The sequence below is a fragment of the Calonectris borealis genome, chromosome Z (genome assembly GCF_964195595.1).
Source record: "Calonectris borealis chromosome Z, bCalBor7.hap1.2, whole genome shotgun sequence".
Lineage (NCBI taxonomy): Eukaryota > Metazoa > Chordata > Aves > Procellariiformes > Procellariidae > Calonectris > Calonectris borealis.
The window spans coordinates 83,218,394-83,235,874 of record NC_134352.1 but is presented as its reverse complement, the minus strand read 5'-3'; the positions used below and the strand labels follow the sequence as shown (position 1 = coordinate 83,235,874).

The 17,481-nt window shown below is 41.0% G+C and overlaps 1 protein-coding gene across 1 annotated transcript in view; it reads right to left on the bottom strand.

Moving 5' to 3' along the window:
* The window catches only part of KATNAL2 (katanin catalytic subunit A1 like 2), a 32,539-nt gene extending 18,463 nt beyond the window's left edge, over window positions 1–14,076 (bottom strand). The window contains exons 1-8 of the mRNA XM_075138050.1: window positions 13,906–14,076; window positions 6,912–6,982; window positions 6,356–6,522; window positions 4,003–4,045; window positions 3,466–3,589; window positions 2,291–2,386; window positions 1,676–1,774; window positions 764–841 (exon numbers count right to left, since the gene is read on the bottom strand). Of these exons, the coding sequence (XP_074994151.1) occupies window positions 764–841; window positions 1,676–1,774; window positions 2,291–2,386; window positions 3,466–3,589; window positions 4,003–4,045; window positions 6,356–6,522; window positions 6,912–6,982; window positions 13,906–13,956 (729 nt within the window). The 5' untranslated portion in view covers window positions 13,957–14,076. The remainder of the gene's footprint in view (window positions 1–763; window positions 842–1,675; window positions 1,775–2,290; window positions 2,387–3,465; window positions 3,590–4,002; window positions 4,046–6,355; window positions 6,523–6,911; window positions 6,983–13,905) is intronic.
* Between the last annotated feature and the right edge of the window lie 3,405 nt (window positions 14,077–17,481).

Below are 17,481 nucleotides of genomic sequence, written 5' to 3'. Positions count from 1 at the left end.
GGTGCCAAACTGCCCATCCTGGAAGAATCCCCAGTCTGCCCTGAGATACAGTGTATTATCGATGCTGCTCATGCCGCTCCTGTGCTGGGATGAGGGAAGGGCACTGCTTGCAGAGCCTACAGCAGTAGCACCTCTCAACTGCGCCAAGCGAGAAAAGACAAGGAGTCCAGATCATGCAGGCAGCGCAAAGCAAGGCGCAGCACCAGTATTATAAACAATGCGGGAATATCAGGGTTTAGTAATTTTGGTACATGGTATCTAGAAGATACACTCAGAATCAGGATATTGCTGCGATACTGGCCCACCATCCACACCGAATACAGCCCAATGCCTTGAATGGAAACTGCACCCACAGAGTTGAATCGAGGTTTTTCCGACCATTTGATCACAGTTAGATAATACATTAGATAATAGTTGGTATTAGCTAATGTATTTAAATCTCTCTTTTCAGTGAAGTATTGTACATTTTCTGTAGCAATAAGAACAAAGGGAAAAGCTATGACAGTCTCATGGGTACAGCATGATTAGATTACATGTTCCCCATTAGAAAGGAACGGTCTTAATTACTTCCTCCCATTGTATATGAGAAAGAAACATCTTTACATGTAAAGAAATGACTTGTCGGGAGTTGCATGATAAGAAAAATAACTTGCACTATTCAAGAATAAGCACTATCAGTGACAGTAAAAAGAAACAAACACCATTCTCAGATGACAAAGATAACCAACATCTCTATACAACCAAAATGGAGATCTGATCTTACTTTGCTTACAACTGTTGCAAGTTCTCTCATCTCACCAGTCATGCCAATAAAAGCACTAAGGGGTTTCAATAATCGTTCCTAAAAAAGAAAAACATAAGTTCTTGTCAGACTTCCAATTATTTTTAAACAGACAAACTATGAAATAGTTTCAAAAAAGGTGATACATCATAATAATATCAACTTTTAAAGCTGTAAAAATATGGCTAATAATAAAGATTTTGAAGTAAGCCATATTTGCAGTAACTCCTCTTTCCATCTGACAGAATCTAATCCTGAATTAACACTAAAATGAGCAGCTCTCTTATTGCACATGTAGTCCTAAACATAGATTAAGAGGAGTGAAAGTCCTACATAGATTAAGAGGAGTGAAAAATGTAACTATGGGTCACCGCATTGTCACATTCTCTGTTTTGAAAGTCTCTTCAAGTGTAGCAGTTGCCAGGCAGACTGGCACCATGTAAGTTGGATGCACTGTCTGAGAAGCTATGGCTTGTGTCAAGGAGTGACTACTGAAAATTTCTCTCGACCATCTGAACTCTGTGCTCAGCTGAGAACAGAGTTTCTCTCTAAACTCAGCTGAGATGAACGCTAAATACATACTGAATGCAAAGGAACCAGAATTTCACCCTCAGAAGTTCTGTGGGTTTCTGCAGGGTTTTTTTTTCTGAATCATAAGATATCCTTTGTATTTGTTGCCTACTCTCATGTTCAAAGGGTAAACAACTGTCAACAAATTAGACCGGTATCAAGTATGACTGTCCATTTAAGAAAGAAATACACCACTCAGAAATCTAAGCCCTTTTTTAGCACTTGGGAACAAAGACAACATTGCTGCGGTATTTTATTTTGTTCCTGGTTATGTAAAACTGATGTTCATATTTGTTGGATGGAAATATGAACAGAAACACTTACTGATGGATCCGGATCACAGTTAAGGCTGTTCAAGGCTACTCCATTTGATGGTACTTTGACAGCATCCTGAATCATCCCGTGGAAGTCAATTACTTGGCCCTAAAGGAGAAAACAATGTTGTGATAGTCTTTACCATGATGATAGCTCTACTGTTAAAACTGCATTGGGCCAAATTTTGGTTGCCATTACAGCAATGAGTTTCCTTCCTGCACATACAGTCCTAAACATGGCAAAAACTGACCACAGAATCTGTGGTAGCAATGGGAAAAGAATGCACATCTCCTCAGTCAGTGCAACAATTTAACTGCAGAGCCTCTTATCATGTCATTCAGGAATTTGAAATTTATCTTCAATTTTAGCTATTACCACTGGGTTTTAAAAACAGAAATATTTTTCCTTCTTGACGGTGTTTGAAATACTATTTAATGTAAGCAGAGCCTCCTAGGCAAAGAAACACTGCCCAAATCATAAAATTGACCCTTCAGCTAATTATACAGCAACATTTTATACAAAAATAGACACAATAAGCTCTCATTTGATATTTGTGAATAACTTGCATGTGTTTTTTCTACATACACATCTCTATCATAAATCACATACTAGGCTTCTACCAACCCTTCTTGGGTGAGTACTGTCTCCTCCAGTTTTGTTGATTGCTGAGATGCTTAAGCCAAAGTCAGGCTGCTCCAGAGTAACTGCACTGTCATTATTCTAAAGAAAAATCAATTTTAAAACAGATGTGTTGCCAAGTAGATGAGTGTCAGATATCATTCCGTCGTAGGTATCATTCCACCTCTTCATACATGCCCGGATGAGCTGTAGCATTACATGGAAGTTGCAACTGTAATCCTGTATTTGTCAGACAAACACCATTGTGCATTTAGACTTCATCTGACCAGTGACAACAGTGGTGAAAGCCATGGCTCTAGAGCTCAGTATTCATGTTATTTCATGCACAGAGCTTCCATTTTAAGTTGCAGAAATCTGCATTTTACACAGCTATGCGAAGAAACACTTATGAACTGTGGAAACGACAGGCAAATATAAGGCACAGCATGTCAACTTAGAAATGAGGAGCCATTTTAGGATTATAAGTTACTTTGACATTCACTTCACAACAGTTATTGTTTAAAATCTAAAAGCTAATGGTTTTTTTTAAAGGGTGAGAACTGGTCAGAGATGAGCTCCTCCCTACACAGGAATATAGACAAGGACTTAAAAAAAAAAAAAAAAAAGAGGTTCTCTTTCACCCAGTTCCTCAAAAGCTGTAACAGACGCAGTGCTTGCCCACCAACCTGCTGTTCCTGCTCCCTCCTCTGTAAGGGGTGGTAATAAAGTAGTTTTCACAGCAATCTTACCAAAATGAGACTCACAAAACTGAAAATTACAGAGCCAAATTACTCCCCCAATCTCAAACACCTTATGCAACGTGAAGACGCTTACAACTGACACCAGACTTTCTACTTGGTTTGTTTGCCTTGCTTTCTGGCACTAAAGGATGAATCTTTAGTGGGTATTAATGGGAAAACTCTGGTTGCTTTCAGTATGGTCTGGCTTATATGACTCCTTTTCCTCTAATTTTTGCCTTTGACTTCCTCCCCAACTCACAGCCAGAAAGCATATTCTCCTGAAGTCTTGCATCTATAATCCTTAAATTACATAATTAGTAAAACCCATCAGTTACACAATTAGTAATTGTGTAACTCACATCCTCTTGCTGCCTATAGCCTCTCAAAATAAAATCACATTAATTTCAGCTGTAATGCTGCCAAGTTAAAACACGTTTAAACCTGTTTGGGGCTCTCCTTGGTGGATGATTTAAATTCTGTTGTACTCCCAGGTGAAGTTTTTGACAAAGGTCGTTGCACTGTCTGATGTTTGAGCCTTGAGAGATTCTGAGAAGAGCTTGCTGCCCTAGAATTAAAAAAACAATATCGTGAAAGGCTTTCACAACTTCTTTTTTCCTTCAAAATACCAAAAGATTAAAAGGCAGAGTTTTCAAATAAAGCAGTTTTGGGCTAACTTTGCTCCCACTGAAGCTAAGGCATCAATTTCAATCACTGCTAGCAAAGTTCATTGTTTACTGCTTTCAAACACGCCATCCTACCTTATCCACACTGCAGAAACTTTGTAAATTGTCTGCATCTCCATTTGGGAAATAAGTCTTTATTTTCCTCTAAAAGATACAGAAAAATGCACCATACAGTCAGCAGTGTGACTCTAGGCTTTAGTATTCCTATGGTACCACAACATTAGTTTAACCACGCTGCATATTGCTTTTATAGGAAAATTTTCTGCCCAGAAAAAAACCCACACATTTCTCTTACCTTCTTGGTCTTCCTCCAGTTCTCAGCTGTTGTTTATTTTCCGCTGTGGCAAAATTAATATTAAAATGGAAAATAATTAAGGACATAAAAAAGGGTAACTGGATTTTTTTTTCCCCTTCAAAAATATTTTTGAGCACACATTAATGACCTTGGAAATAAAAATGCATAAACAGGAACAGCATGATTATAAGCAATGCAAGCTTGCAAAAATGTTTTGAAAACAAACTGATATTGGAGAGACCAGTTTTGCTTAAGGCTTGTTAAATTTTAGGCTTATTCAGCCTTTGGTTTCTTTGCTTGCATTTTAAAATCAATATCATTTTCACAGTAAAATGGACACTACCAGAAATTAGATTAAGCAAAATAAACTAATTTAATATATCACACAGAATGCTTATTTAATGCTAGTATTTTTTTCATTGCTGAATTGGGAAATAAGAATTTGCCTTACTCCTCTTAATAGTAATTTTATCATGTTCAGCATACCAAGACAGCATAAATTTCACATTGCAATGGTGGTTATCAAACCATGTTATTTTTTGAACTTCTATCATTTGAAACAACTTCTGTCAAAGAAAAGCTTTTGTCACAAATTGTCAAACTCGCAAAGCCCAGATGTGAACTCATAAAGCTGAGGGTTTGTATCGTACTAGCATGCACCTAGTTGTGCCAAAATACATCTCCCATCAGTGTTCTCTACAATGCTCTTGCACCCAGATTCTCATACGCTTACATAAAATAATCCTTCCCAAACAGCTGTTTCACTGAAAGAGCTGGGGAACGTGGTGCACTTAGAGGCAGCAGAGCCCATGCGTGAAACTTGTAATCCTGCGGGTGCTTCTACAACACTGCAAACTGCAATTCAGCATGGAAATTAGTTGTTTCTGTAGGACTTGCTGGGTAGTACAAAGAATTTAGTAGGAAGGAGCACCACACTAATCATTTTGTTTGGCCTGCGTATACCATGATTTGACCACGGACACAATTTAAGGCAGGTCACAAACTACCAGGCAGCAGCTTTTCAAGAGAGACACATGCAGGAGGGAGGCTGTTTAGGCTTCAGGGAAAAAGGATGATACATCCCTGCCGGCATGGTTGCAATTCTGGGCTTGGGTAATGGCAGAGTACCCCACGTCTGAGTAGCTTTACTGACCAAAAAATGGGTACTGAGAGCTTGTAAGTGTCTAAGAGATTTAGTGGCTATTGGGGAATTGTTCACAGGGATCTAAGTTCATAAATCCAGCCTTGGCTACCACTCAGTTTGACTAAGAATAAGTATGATGTGATAAATGCTTTGTAGTACATTTTCCTTTTTGATTCATAACATATCCCTTTGGTTTTGTCCTGCAAGGCTGCTCCTCTTTGTATAAACACCAATCAATAGGTTCTAGCCGTAAATCTCTTTTCATGCAGATAATGCTTGCTTCCAGCTAGTACTGATCTTCTATATCACCATGAATGGAATGATGACTAGTAGCTTTAGTACCTTTCAAAATCATTTCACCTATACAGGTAATTTTATTATATTTATATAATGTTTCATTTACCTGTGATTTCAAAGTTGCTGGCAGCCATATGAAACAATGGCAACTGCTCAGAGATGTTCCCTGGCCAATCATCCCCTTCTCTGACGATTATATTTTTCTTACAAGACTAATAGGTAGAGATGTTGGTGTTTTCTGTACCCTCCAAGCTCTTCATAATTGATTCTTATACAGTTGTTCTTATGGCTTCTATAAGTTACATTGTGTGCTCAAGTACAAAACGATTCAGGCTCTCTGGGTCATAACAGAATGCTCATATTCTGATTTGCCTTACTCTGTATCATTCATTTATACCTCAGACTTCAAGTCCTTTGGAGCAAATAAACCTATTACTTGTTTGGCACGTTACCTTTAGTATATGAAAATGTGCAGAATAAATGGTTAATGAGACTAGTGGTGATAAACATTTAAGCACTAGCTTGGATGAGCTAAGAAATAGTATTTCATTTAAGTGGTTTATTTTAATTTAAAAATTAAATCCAAAATAGAACAGACTTACTATTCTCTCCCCATGAGAAGAAAGTGAATATATCTATGCCATAATACTTTGCATGTACATGGCATTTTCCAATATCAAAGCAGTTTTTAAAAGACAGAAAAATATCATCTTCTTGTTCCTCTACATAAAGAGAGAAGGAAGAGCAGAAGGGCTCAAAGCCCCATCTCTCAATTCTTATGTCCTATGTGCTAGAACTATACCTCTGTAACTGTAAGAGAGTTCAAACGTTTAGTGTGGTGAATATATCAGGCAAATGCACATTTTAGGCTTTGAGAAACAAAAGCTTTCTTTTTGGAAAACAGCCACATACCAGTGTCCAGGACCTTTTTGGTAATTTTAGGATACTTTTGAAATTTTACAAAGTAATAGCTTTCATATTCCATCAAAATTGTCTCAAGATCAATGTTGTCACAAACTTCAAAGCCACGTAAACTTAAGCTCGTCTCTTGTTCCAAAGCATTTGCAGCATCGACATACCTGGTAATTTCAAAAAAACAAAGATCAAAAAGCTGAGGGTCATTATCTTGTTCTGATTTTTGAGAGAAAAAGCAAACAATAGCATAGTAAGTATATGGTATTTTTAACCTGTCCACAACTCTATTTATTATAAAAGCATAAACTCCCTTAAAAATCCCTTTGCTGATTGCTCTAAAGTATTTTTAAATTATATAGGACATTTTTGTTCCAGAAACTGAAACAATTTAGCAAGGTAAACTGCCAAGATATGTAATAGCAGTTTACCTCTTTCTCACATCAAACCAAAGGGCCATGCTGTCCATCCACCCAACAGAGGACAGAAGGACACATTACGGGAGGTCAGACACACACAAACCAACACAAAGAGCACTATTATTTAAAAAACATACCCTTCCTCCATTAAATAATGCAAAATGAGAATGAGGAGATTTTTTCGACGAGCTTCTGTTCGCATCTCATCCTGTGAATTAAGACAGAACTCTAGATCAAATGTAATATTCTCTTTATTGCTGTAAAGAGCATCTAAATGTAGCCTGTGGAAACAAACAAATTAAGACAACAGCATGTAAGAACTGTAAAACAACTCACTGTTAATAAACAGAAGGAAAATGGTTTTCAATGTAATTTTTCTTACACATTAGCAGGGCTACTGGATGAGTAGAAACCTCTTCCTAGAGAAGAGAAAATTACTTTGAGGTTGAAAAAAATAACTATGGCAATGGATCTCCAAGCTGCTAAGAATTTCAAGGCAGGACTCTTGCAGACCTCATACACAATGTCTCCAAGGGCTGTGCAAGGAAACGTCGTGTTCCAGCGTGGCTGTGTCCTTCCCTTGCAACTAGAAACCCGTTTTCTGAGTGCTTGGAGAAGCGGGGGTGGAGAAAAGGTCTGGGATCTGCACAACTACACTACAAAGACCAGCTGTACACTGTTGGCACCTCCCATTTCATGGACCTTTATACATACACACAATAAGTGAAATACAGAGCGCTTGAAGAATTAATAGTTTGTGATAACACCAAACTTGCCCAATTTTAACACCAGAGTGACCAAAGTCTGGTCCTGACATGCAGAAATTTCAATATGGAGTCAGTCCCATAGATTTCTTTACACAGATTGGAGAGCTCAAAAGCATTCACAAATGGTTCAGCGATAAAAACAAGGTGGTGTAAAACATCTTTGCCATCATTCAGCAAAGCTACATCTAGGGGAGCATAAAGTACAATATCAAGTATAGCAAAAGGGACACTGGAAACAGAAATCTCGTAAGATACTGGAACAAAGTCTTGCTTTGATGAAACATGCTATATATGCTGAGTGCCTACAGAGAAATCCTGAGATTTTAGGGTCATAACAGAAGTTGCTACAAGGAAAGCTCTAAAAATCAGCGTATCGACTCTGGTCTGCCTCATTGGGATTTGATGCTGGAACCACAGGAAAAGCAGGTATAGCCAAACCCACATTTAGGCAAATAAATTATTTCCTTTCTCTTTTAGGATGCTTCATTCAGCATTATTTATGAGGACTCAGTATGAACATGAAAAAGTGGCACTTATTCAGTGGATGGGGAAAGAGCAGCAGTTTATGTGTTGTATAGCACATATATATTCGTGATGATATTGCACAGTAATGCATACAGACTCCCACTTCCACCCCCAGTTTCCCTCCCTTCTACCCCAATCGAACGGTGCCTGCATCCATCCCCAAGAAAAAGCCTAGCCCAAGGGTTAGGAACCTGCAGGTGACAAACCCACAAATCTTTGTCCTCTTCATACTGCAAACAGAGCCCCAGCGTCTGTAGCAATGACTTCTGCTGCTCTCTGCCAGTGCCTGGCACACAAATGAACCAAAGAATTACCACTGACCAAGGCTTATGTTTTTAAATCCCACAAGATGTGTAAAAGGAATATCCATACGGAAAGACAATTACCCTATCCTTCCCGGTCTCTTCGAAGGAAGCGTTATTACAGTAAACTGCAGATACTGGAGAATCATTTATTCCTACAAGCAAAGGTGCTTTTGGGTGGCGCAATGTACTGCAAAACCAACTTACCTCTTTAGCATGCCTTTCCTTTGTCAGATTAGACCTATCTGCTCCCTCTGCTCTGTACACAGCAGTGGATATCATATAGCATTCTGCTGGTAATTTAAACACTTGAGATAGCACAATCAGCTATTGTTTTATTTTAAAACTAATACCTCTCTGTGTGTTTGCTAACCTGCAAAAAGTACTGGGTAGAGTAGGCAAAAGGTCTCCCAGTATAGCAGATATTTTCTGGGATGTTTGCTTCAGACGTGGGGCCATCTAGTGACACAACTAGGAAAGGGATGGGGTTTGCTTTTAACAACGTTTCCTGCGGGGTGAAAGTGTATTTGAATTTCACATATTAATGAAAAGATTGGTAGAATCTTCATTCTGGTTTTCTAGAGAAAAGAATCAAACTGGCTGGGGAAAAGGGAAGAACCCATACCCCACTTCTAGCCTTTACTACTTTTGATACCCTCTTGATAAAGTTACGCAGCCACTCTGTTTCTGCGTCCATAAGGAAGCTACAATACCATTTGCCTTTCAGTGGTGGTACAAAGATGATTTTTCTAAACCATTTTAGGGAGGAAGAGTGCTGTGTAAATGCTTGGTAGATCAGTAACTCTTGAATGAAGTAGATCAGTTCCTGAGAGGTACTGCAAAAAGAAATGAACCGATTCTGAGAACTGTTACGAGCAGAGAAAACACTGACACCCTAGGATGAAAGGATCTTCTCCTTATTGTTTTGAGGTGCTGGTGTTTGGAAAACAGATTTTGAATTGTGGACCTTTTACCATTTCTCCTGGATGATCTGAACCTTCTGAAACAAGGTTGGAGGTGCAAGAAGGAAGCTGGAATCATCACTTGTTGAGAGTCCCACCTGTACGTTCTTCTAAATGCTGTTTTATGCTGAGAAAAATGAACTGTTGCATTTGCCCACATATCAAAAGGCAGGATCATAGCTACCTCTGCATGTTTAAACATAGCATGAAAACACAGTGGTTGCCACAGAAGACAAACACATCAAGTGTTTCACGTTTTAGTATTTACAGTAATACTCTGAAGAGAGAGGAATTGCATCTGCCTGATAAACTGACAGGGCTCACAATCCACGCTTGGAACTTTCCTTGGAAAGAAATTGTATTCTGGTGTGTCTTCTGCTGCTGTTAATCCCACCAGGTTACTTCTGCTATCCCTAGAGGCATTTTAAGTTCAAGTATAAACAGCAATCAGTGATGGGCAGCATCTCAAATACTCTTCTAGGTAGAGACTTGCTTTGGGCAGCATAGGGTAACACTGCGTTTTTGCATGAGCAACCCACTTCAACCTTAGCATAGTAATGTTCTTGTTGTTATGTTGACCAAGCAGAAGCAAAAGTGAACTTTTACATTAAAAAAGAGCCCCATTTAAAATCAGAAGATAGTTTAGACTGAGAGGTTCAGTCTTTATCTTGTGTTAATAAGAATGCAAACAGCAATGGTTAATTTTGAGAAGTCAGACATCTGTCCAAAGAAAATTAACTAAGCCGTTAATCGGTTGATCAACTGACAAAGACTTGCATTATATTGGATCTGAAAAACAGAACAGAGATATCAACACCTCTGGTCCCAGTTCTGTGAAGTTTCTATAAAAGAAAGAAAAATTAAGGACCTTTCAACATGTAACTGTTACCAAATCATAAATCTTGTGAGTCAGTGGTGCACAGATCGATGCTTTCTTGACCAACCCCACAAAGCCACGTCTCTCTGCCTTTCACCAGTCTTAGCTTACCACGTACCCTTTCCAAGAGGTATATGAATCTCTGTGCGTCAGTGCCACCAGCAGCTTTAACTGTCCGCTTAAACAGCTCTCTGCCCACGCTGTTCTCCTTTCCTGAACTCCAGTTTATTCTCCAGGGACTGACCCCCACTGCAAATATGTCCACAAAACAACGTGCCTGCCACAGTACAGACAGATACTAGCACTGCCCAGGACTTCTGCTGAGTTCAGAGAAGACATGGTAAATCTTATACGGCATGAAAAAAATAGGAGTACTTATGAATGCAAAGTTACTTAAAATTCAGTTTAGCTTTACAGTGATTTAGCCTTCCTGTTTAATTAGTATTTAGAATTGCATGTTGTTTATAGCCACTGGTATTTCAATAGATGTTTAAGTGTTTAAAGTTTAATAAGCTTCCATTCTTAAAAGAACAAAAAATGTATGTAATTAAATTTTCAATTACTATAGGGGATTTTGGGGTCCATGCAATTAATAAAAGCTTAAGGCACTTAAGCGTGATCTTCTTTTAAAAACTAAATAGTTGAGCACTTAACTAATTAGCTCCAACACTTATAGTGTCTTTTATTTATTTCTAGCTCAATAAAGGAGCGGTACATATTCCTTTCTTTGCAGCCGTTTAAAATTAAACTCGATTAGAGTCATGCATCTTTAAATGCAATTGTTCGTTTAGTCATTTCCATACCTTTTACTAAAATGCATTTACATTATAAATCAACCTAGTCTCTTGTGTAATTCCATCAAATTAATGGACCCACTAAAAGATTAATTTAACCCCATAATGTTTCATTATCATTTGACCCTATATTTCTGCATGAATATATTCGATAGCATGAAGAAGAAAGTTACAGAGTAAGTCATGGTCTGAGAAGCTTGGAAATAATAACTATACTGCTGTAATACTGTGCCCTTGTACATGCAACTGAGGCAATCAATAAGATGAGTTCAGAGGCATCTGTGATCAGGAATTCAGTCAAGAGGCAAGCGGTTAACTCTGTAATCACACAGGGAAAGATCTTATTGTAACACGCATGCAGTGTCCCTTCCCTCTTTTTCCTTTGGGATCCCAGGATGGCTGCCAAACATGGGGTTCCTCAAGATGAAGCTGGCACCATGTGCCAGGGTAGAGAGAGTAGCTGAGGCCTGATGGACTCGCGCAGTTTTTCTCCTCCCTCCACTGCCCCGTATCCCCACAGCTTTCCTTCTCCCCTAGCCCTTTGCATCTTATAATTGCAGCTTTGCCAGGCTTTTTAGAAGGCTGATGTCCAATTATTGTTTGGCTGGCTGACAGTGTTTTTTGAGAAAGCAACAAGCAGAGAAGAGAAATGTATAACTTGGCTGCCATTGAATAGAATTTCTCAGCACAAAGAAAAGGCGCTTCTTTACTCTCTTCTCTCTTCCAAATTATACAAGCCCGCTGCAAACAATAGAGCTGGCAAAGTTTCTCAAGAAGGATTACAAATGGCTTTCATAATTAAAGACACACAGCAAGTTTACCACAGAAGTTATGGCTGTCCTAGTAGTAACACTAGGATGCATTTGAGAGGTGTTACATTTAAAATCTAAAGACATTTTACGATGGGAGTTCGGTGCACTGAAAATAGAAACCTTCCGATTTCTCCCCCCATTGCAATAGTTACGTGCCATCTTTCATTAATTCATGCTCCGATATTAAGAGCCACTCACAGACACTATTATCTCTCTCTTTTAACAGGAACATTGCTGAAGCCAGGTTTCACACTGCCAAGACTTCACTAATTTGAAGCGATATGTGTTATGAATACATAAAAATGAATGGCCACAAAGTATGGTGAATTATTAAACAATACAAATTAAGGATGCTGAATTTATGAATTAATTAATAAGCATTAATTCTCCCACTCATTTGTACAAATTTCCAAAGTTCTACTGCAGATTACAATAATATTGCTTTTCAAGAGTGATTTACAGAACAAACATAGGAAATATTTAACAATTAAAAACAGTGAAATGCCTCACAAAACAAATTTCTTTGATTGTAAGACTACACTGGGTAGCTGTGAACAGCCATAGAATTGTAATGTATATAGGAATTTATACTTATATAGGAGTTTATTTTTTGAAACACTTTTCCCCAAACTGGTAGAAAACAATAATCTCCATTCTATAGAACAGATTAATGGAAAAATGCAATACAGATAAGGACAGAGCTGGGGAAGCAGGAATTCCAGTAATCATTTAGTGCTACAAATTAAAGATGTAGCAGCCTAACTTTTAGATACTGCATTGGAATACTGGAATTCAGAAAACAGAAGTTAAGTATCTAGACTCCCTCCACAGAAGTCAAGAACCTTAGAGGAAGAATCTAAAATCCTCTTGGCAGCTTCAGGTTGTCCTTAATCACTGACTGGCTTAAACAAAGTAGGCTCCAAACTTCTGCCCCTCTGCAGAGTATGAACCCCTCCCCCTACTCTGTACCCAAAATGTAAAACCTGATCTTCACGTCCATCCTGCCAGAAGGCTATGGAAGTCAGCTTACAAAGCAAACCAACCCAAAACCAGCGATACAGCTCAGGGGGAAGAGTTCACGAGCTCCAGGTCCTATTCCCACAAATGTTTCTGCATTTAGTAGTCAAAACAATCCTTGGGATCAGGGCCACCCAAATCCCCATTGGTGAGGTTATAAGTTGTCTAATTTGACCCCTTTTTCTCCTGTCTTCCTTCTGCACATTAACACCGTTTTAGTACCACACCTTAGGGCACCACTCTCAGTGGTCGGGATATAAATCCACTTTAGGGCTCAGAAAGAGACACTACTGGAGACTCCCATTCCTAGGTAAATATATAACCTACTAATCTAAGAGGTTGACATAACCTAAAACTCAGCCTCATAACGCCTCCCCAAACTACCTTTTTTTTTTTTGTGAGCAAACCTGTCCTATTCACGCAGAGTGGGAACAGGGATTTGTGTATGCATGCACAGCACCCAACACCTTTGTGGGAAAGGTTTTTAGCAGTCCTTGAGTGCAGCCCTGCAGTCTATCTTACTCTGGTTGAATTTGACCAGCAGATGGAGGCAAAAGAACAGGTTAAGAAATTTAGCAAAATCCTGCTGCTTCTGGGCGTCCTGGAGCTCGACCCATCCGTGGGATGGAGACACGGTGGGGCAGTACAGCCCTGACTTACGGAAAAAGGAGCTGAGGAAGGAAGGAATACGGACTTGTCCCCTTTCGCTGTATCTGCTCCTGCCACGACCGTGTAACAGCCTCGGACAGGGGCTGAGGAAAGCAAGGGGGCCTGCCCTGCCCTGAGGAGAGGGCAGGATAAGAAGCACTTCCCTCCTGCAAAGGGAAGGGAAACGAGAAGGGGGGACTGTGCTAAGCCCCCACCCTTAAGGAGAGCCAGGACCGCCGCCATGCCGATGACCCCGAGGGCCTCCAGGCCCAGCCCTCCGCATGCACTACCGCCCCCGCCTCGGCCGCCATGGTACCGCCGCCTCCCCCGCCCATTGCGCACGGCTCCCCGCGCATGCGCAGAAGTGCCGCCCCGTCGATTTCCATAGCAACGGGGACGCGCGGCCGCCCGGCCTGCCTGTTCTTACCGCCTCCCTCGCCTGGTAGGTGGTTCTCAGCGTTTGGCAGGAGAGCTCCATCGGGGCGGGCAGCAGGCCCGGCCACGGGCCGGTACAGCCCGTGGGGAAAGTCACAGCGAGCTCCCGGCAGCGCCCGGCCCCCGCACCCCGCGGAGGCCAGCGGGCGCCGTGAGAGGGGACCGCGCTACCTCTCTCACGCAACCAATCGAGACGCTGGAGGGTGAAAGATTGCCCGAAGAATTGCCCAATCACGAGTGGAATAGGGGTGGCCACTTAATGGACGGACCAATCACAGTGGGGAGGAGAGGCGGGGCTGACAGTAGTGCCGGCCAATCGCCTCTAGGCTCACCTGAGCAGGGGGGCAGAGTAGTTTGTCGGGCTGTGAGGGGAGTGGCGGGAATGTTGAGCTGAGGGGCCGGAGGCGGTCTAGACCGGACCAAACCAAACCAGCCCTGCCCAGTCCAGCCTAACCCACTATTAAACATGTCCCGCTCACCCAACAGGTGCGCCCGAGAAGAAGTAGAGTGCGGTTTGTCCCTTGCATCAAGGGTGGTGGTGGGCCTTAAAATGGAGGCTGCCAGTGTGCTGGCACTGAGGGAATGCAGGGCTGTGAGAAGGGCCCTCTTCAGAGCACCTAAAAGCTGTTACTAAACTCGGCTGCCTGATTGCTGCATCTTCCTGTGTTCAGGATGTGAATTATTGGTGGGGTGAGTTGTGCCTGTTGGATATTCTTCGGCTTCAGTCCAGCTGGAGAACACTAAAAAAAGAAAAAATCCCTGAAAATACATGAAACGGAAGTTAGAGCATGCATAAGGTGACAGGCACAAAGCAGGACAGAAGAGGGGGGGAAGAAAATCCTCTGGAAAAACCCTGTCCTCTGGTACGTAAGCGCTTCCCAGCCAGGCACCTACAGGTACAAGTTCTCCCCAAGTCCTGCCTGTTGGAGACCAACAGCTACTTAGTTCCATCAGCTGCTCTTGAATCTACCAGATTCTTCACATCCATGCCATACTACACTTGCTTAGCATCTCATCCTCAAAATTGTGTTCTCCAGACATCCAGACCTTCCTCTAAACGCTGTCTCCTCAGTATAACCGTCGATACCCCAAAAGGCCTTACCCTTTTGGTGCAACCCTGTTCCTACTCAGGAATGTTTCTTCAGCCCTTTTCTTAAACCTTCCCAATTCAGTATACACCAACATAAGCTTTCTGTTCCCTCAAGCTCCCTTTGCTAAATATCTCCAACTGCACGTACATCTTACAACCCTTCTCTCCTTTCAATATCTCTTAACCTCAATGATGTCCTAGGCAAAAACAGGACTTCAGCGTATGTTAACTGCTCAGTTAGTTGTGCTGTAAATGTAATGTACTTTCATCCTGTTAAGCATGTAATTTAATACATATCTTTGTTATTAAATTTGTCCCATAAAACATGAAGTTTTCAAAGTGGATCAGATTAATGTTCCTGCATCCAACTCAGGTCCCCTCCTACTAGACTTTGTGTTTCATTTTGTGGCCTTAATGTGGTAGTCAAGTAACTAATGCGTTCATTTTCCATTATTTGATGCTTCTGTTTTATGGCTCTGAAAGAGAAGTTCCTATAATTGAAGTTAGGATTCAACCCATCCCAATTAGATTTCCAAGATCATATCATTACTGTTGAGAGAAAAGCCTGGGTTCTTGCCTTTGCTTGACTGGAGAGAGTTTTCTACCATGTCGTGGTATCTTAATATGTGGTTTGCTACTGTTTTGATGGATAAAGAGAGAGTCTTCAATCCTTAGAACACAAACGTGAGGGTAATTTTCACCGTATGTTTCTGAATGAATCTTTCAAACTGTCCTTGGAGACAAACGCACGCTTACAGTCAGGGAGGTTTTTTCAGGACTGCGAAATCCCCACAAAAGCTCGGGCGGTTAAATGTGCAAGGGCAGACTTCCGCAGCTGAACAGTGCCGGCTGGCAGGATCAGGCTGTCCCCAAGCAATTCAAGAACCTACGAAGAAACCTTGCTAGGGCACTCATTATCTAGGCCTTGCGTTCAATAGACATAATTTAATAAAAATAATAATGGTCAGGTAAACAACTTTATAGCAAACATTTAAATATTTTCCTCCTGTGCTTATAACCATCACCCTGGTATGTTAGGAGAGGCAAGCAAAACTAATTAACATGTATTTAATCATAAAAACTGATTAGAATGTAAAAAATAAAGACGAACAAACCAGATGTTGTCTATATGTAATATATGTATCTACCGAGTCTGACATCGCTTTAGTTAATATAACTTCACTGTATGTCTTGACAAAACGGATACATTATTACCCATCTAAGCTCTGTTTTGTCAATTAGCTGCACAGAAAGCGCAGATACAAAGCACCCACATGTACGACTTCTTTCCAATAAATAGACTAAGTATCCAACTCAGAACATCTTGTCTTGTAAGCAGAGCCCGTATTTTTATGGGCAGCAAAGCAATTAAGGGGGCCTGCGAGCCTCCGTGCTTTGACAGTTCTAGACCTAACACAAGAGGGGTATGGGCGTTTTTGCCTGTCCACTTTCTCCAGCGTTACATTAAAAAATAAACAGCTATGGTATAGGAAAGATGATGGAGAAGCCTCAAGCTGGCCTCATAAAGCTCTTTAAACACAGCACACACACAAAAAAATAAATCTACCTTCAATCCAGTCATCTCAGACCCCCCAGTCCTATCACTGCTTGTAATTCATAATCAGTTGGCCATTAGCAGCTGGTTAAGCAGCACAGGAGGAGTTTGTTGAGGTGTAATGCTGATGAGTGTAATTGCTGCAATTACACTGGGAGCAGCTGTAGGATGGGTTGGTTTTTTTGTTGGTTTTTTTTTTTTTTCTTCAACTGTCTGCAGTGTGTTTGTGGGAAGCAGGGAGGGTTTATTTAGATGACCTCATGTCCCTGTTTCAGTAGGTAACACAGCTGAGGGGAGAGTCAGGGCTTGTATGGACATACAGTGCATAGTCCTAGAAAGATTACTAGAGAAGGTTGAAGCCCAAATGTTTTTATTTTTTTTCCTAACAAGCCTAATTCAATTTAGGGGGCAGGATGCTTAGCGCCTATAGGCTCCCTTCTTACCCTAATCAGAGCCTATTGGGAAAACAAACCAATTGCTGCAGTGATATCCTATCAGATGGGAGTACGAAGTGGCTGCCTTGAAGAAGGGCAGGTTGTCTGCTCCTCCGATGGCTAGTGCTGGGCCAAGTTTTAAAGCTCGTACTGCAAAATCAGAAAGGACCCAAGGGGAGAGTGGGGGAAATGTTTTAGGAGCTGCAGCAGGGGCTTATGAAAGGAGAAAGAGGAGGGGAAGGAAGAAGTATCGGAAGTGGAGGTGCAAGGAGAAGCAGCAGAAGTGTCAGAAGCTAGAAGAATGCCTGACGCTGGAGGTAGGTTTCTTAAAAGTTTGGTGGAAAGAGAAACGTTGAGAAGGTTGAAACTTTGGTAAGCTGCTAAGATGGCCTGGTATCTGGGGAGTGTAAGTCTGGAGTCGATGTGTGTGTAAGGAGTTTTGAAAAACCAGCAGGATTTTGAAGAACTAGAGCAAAAGGGGAGACTGAT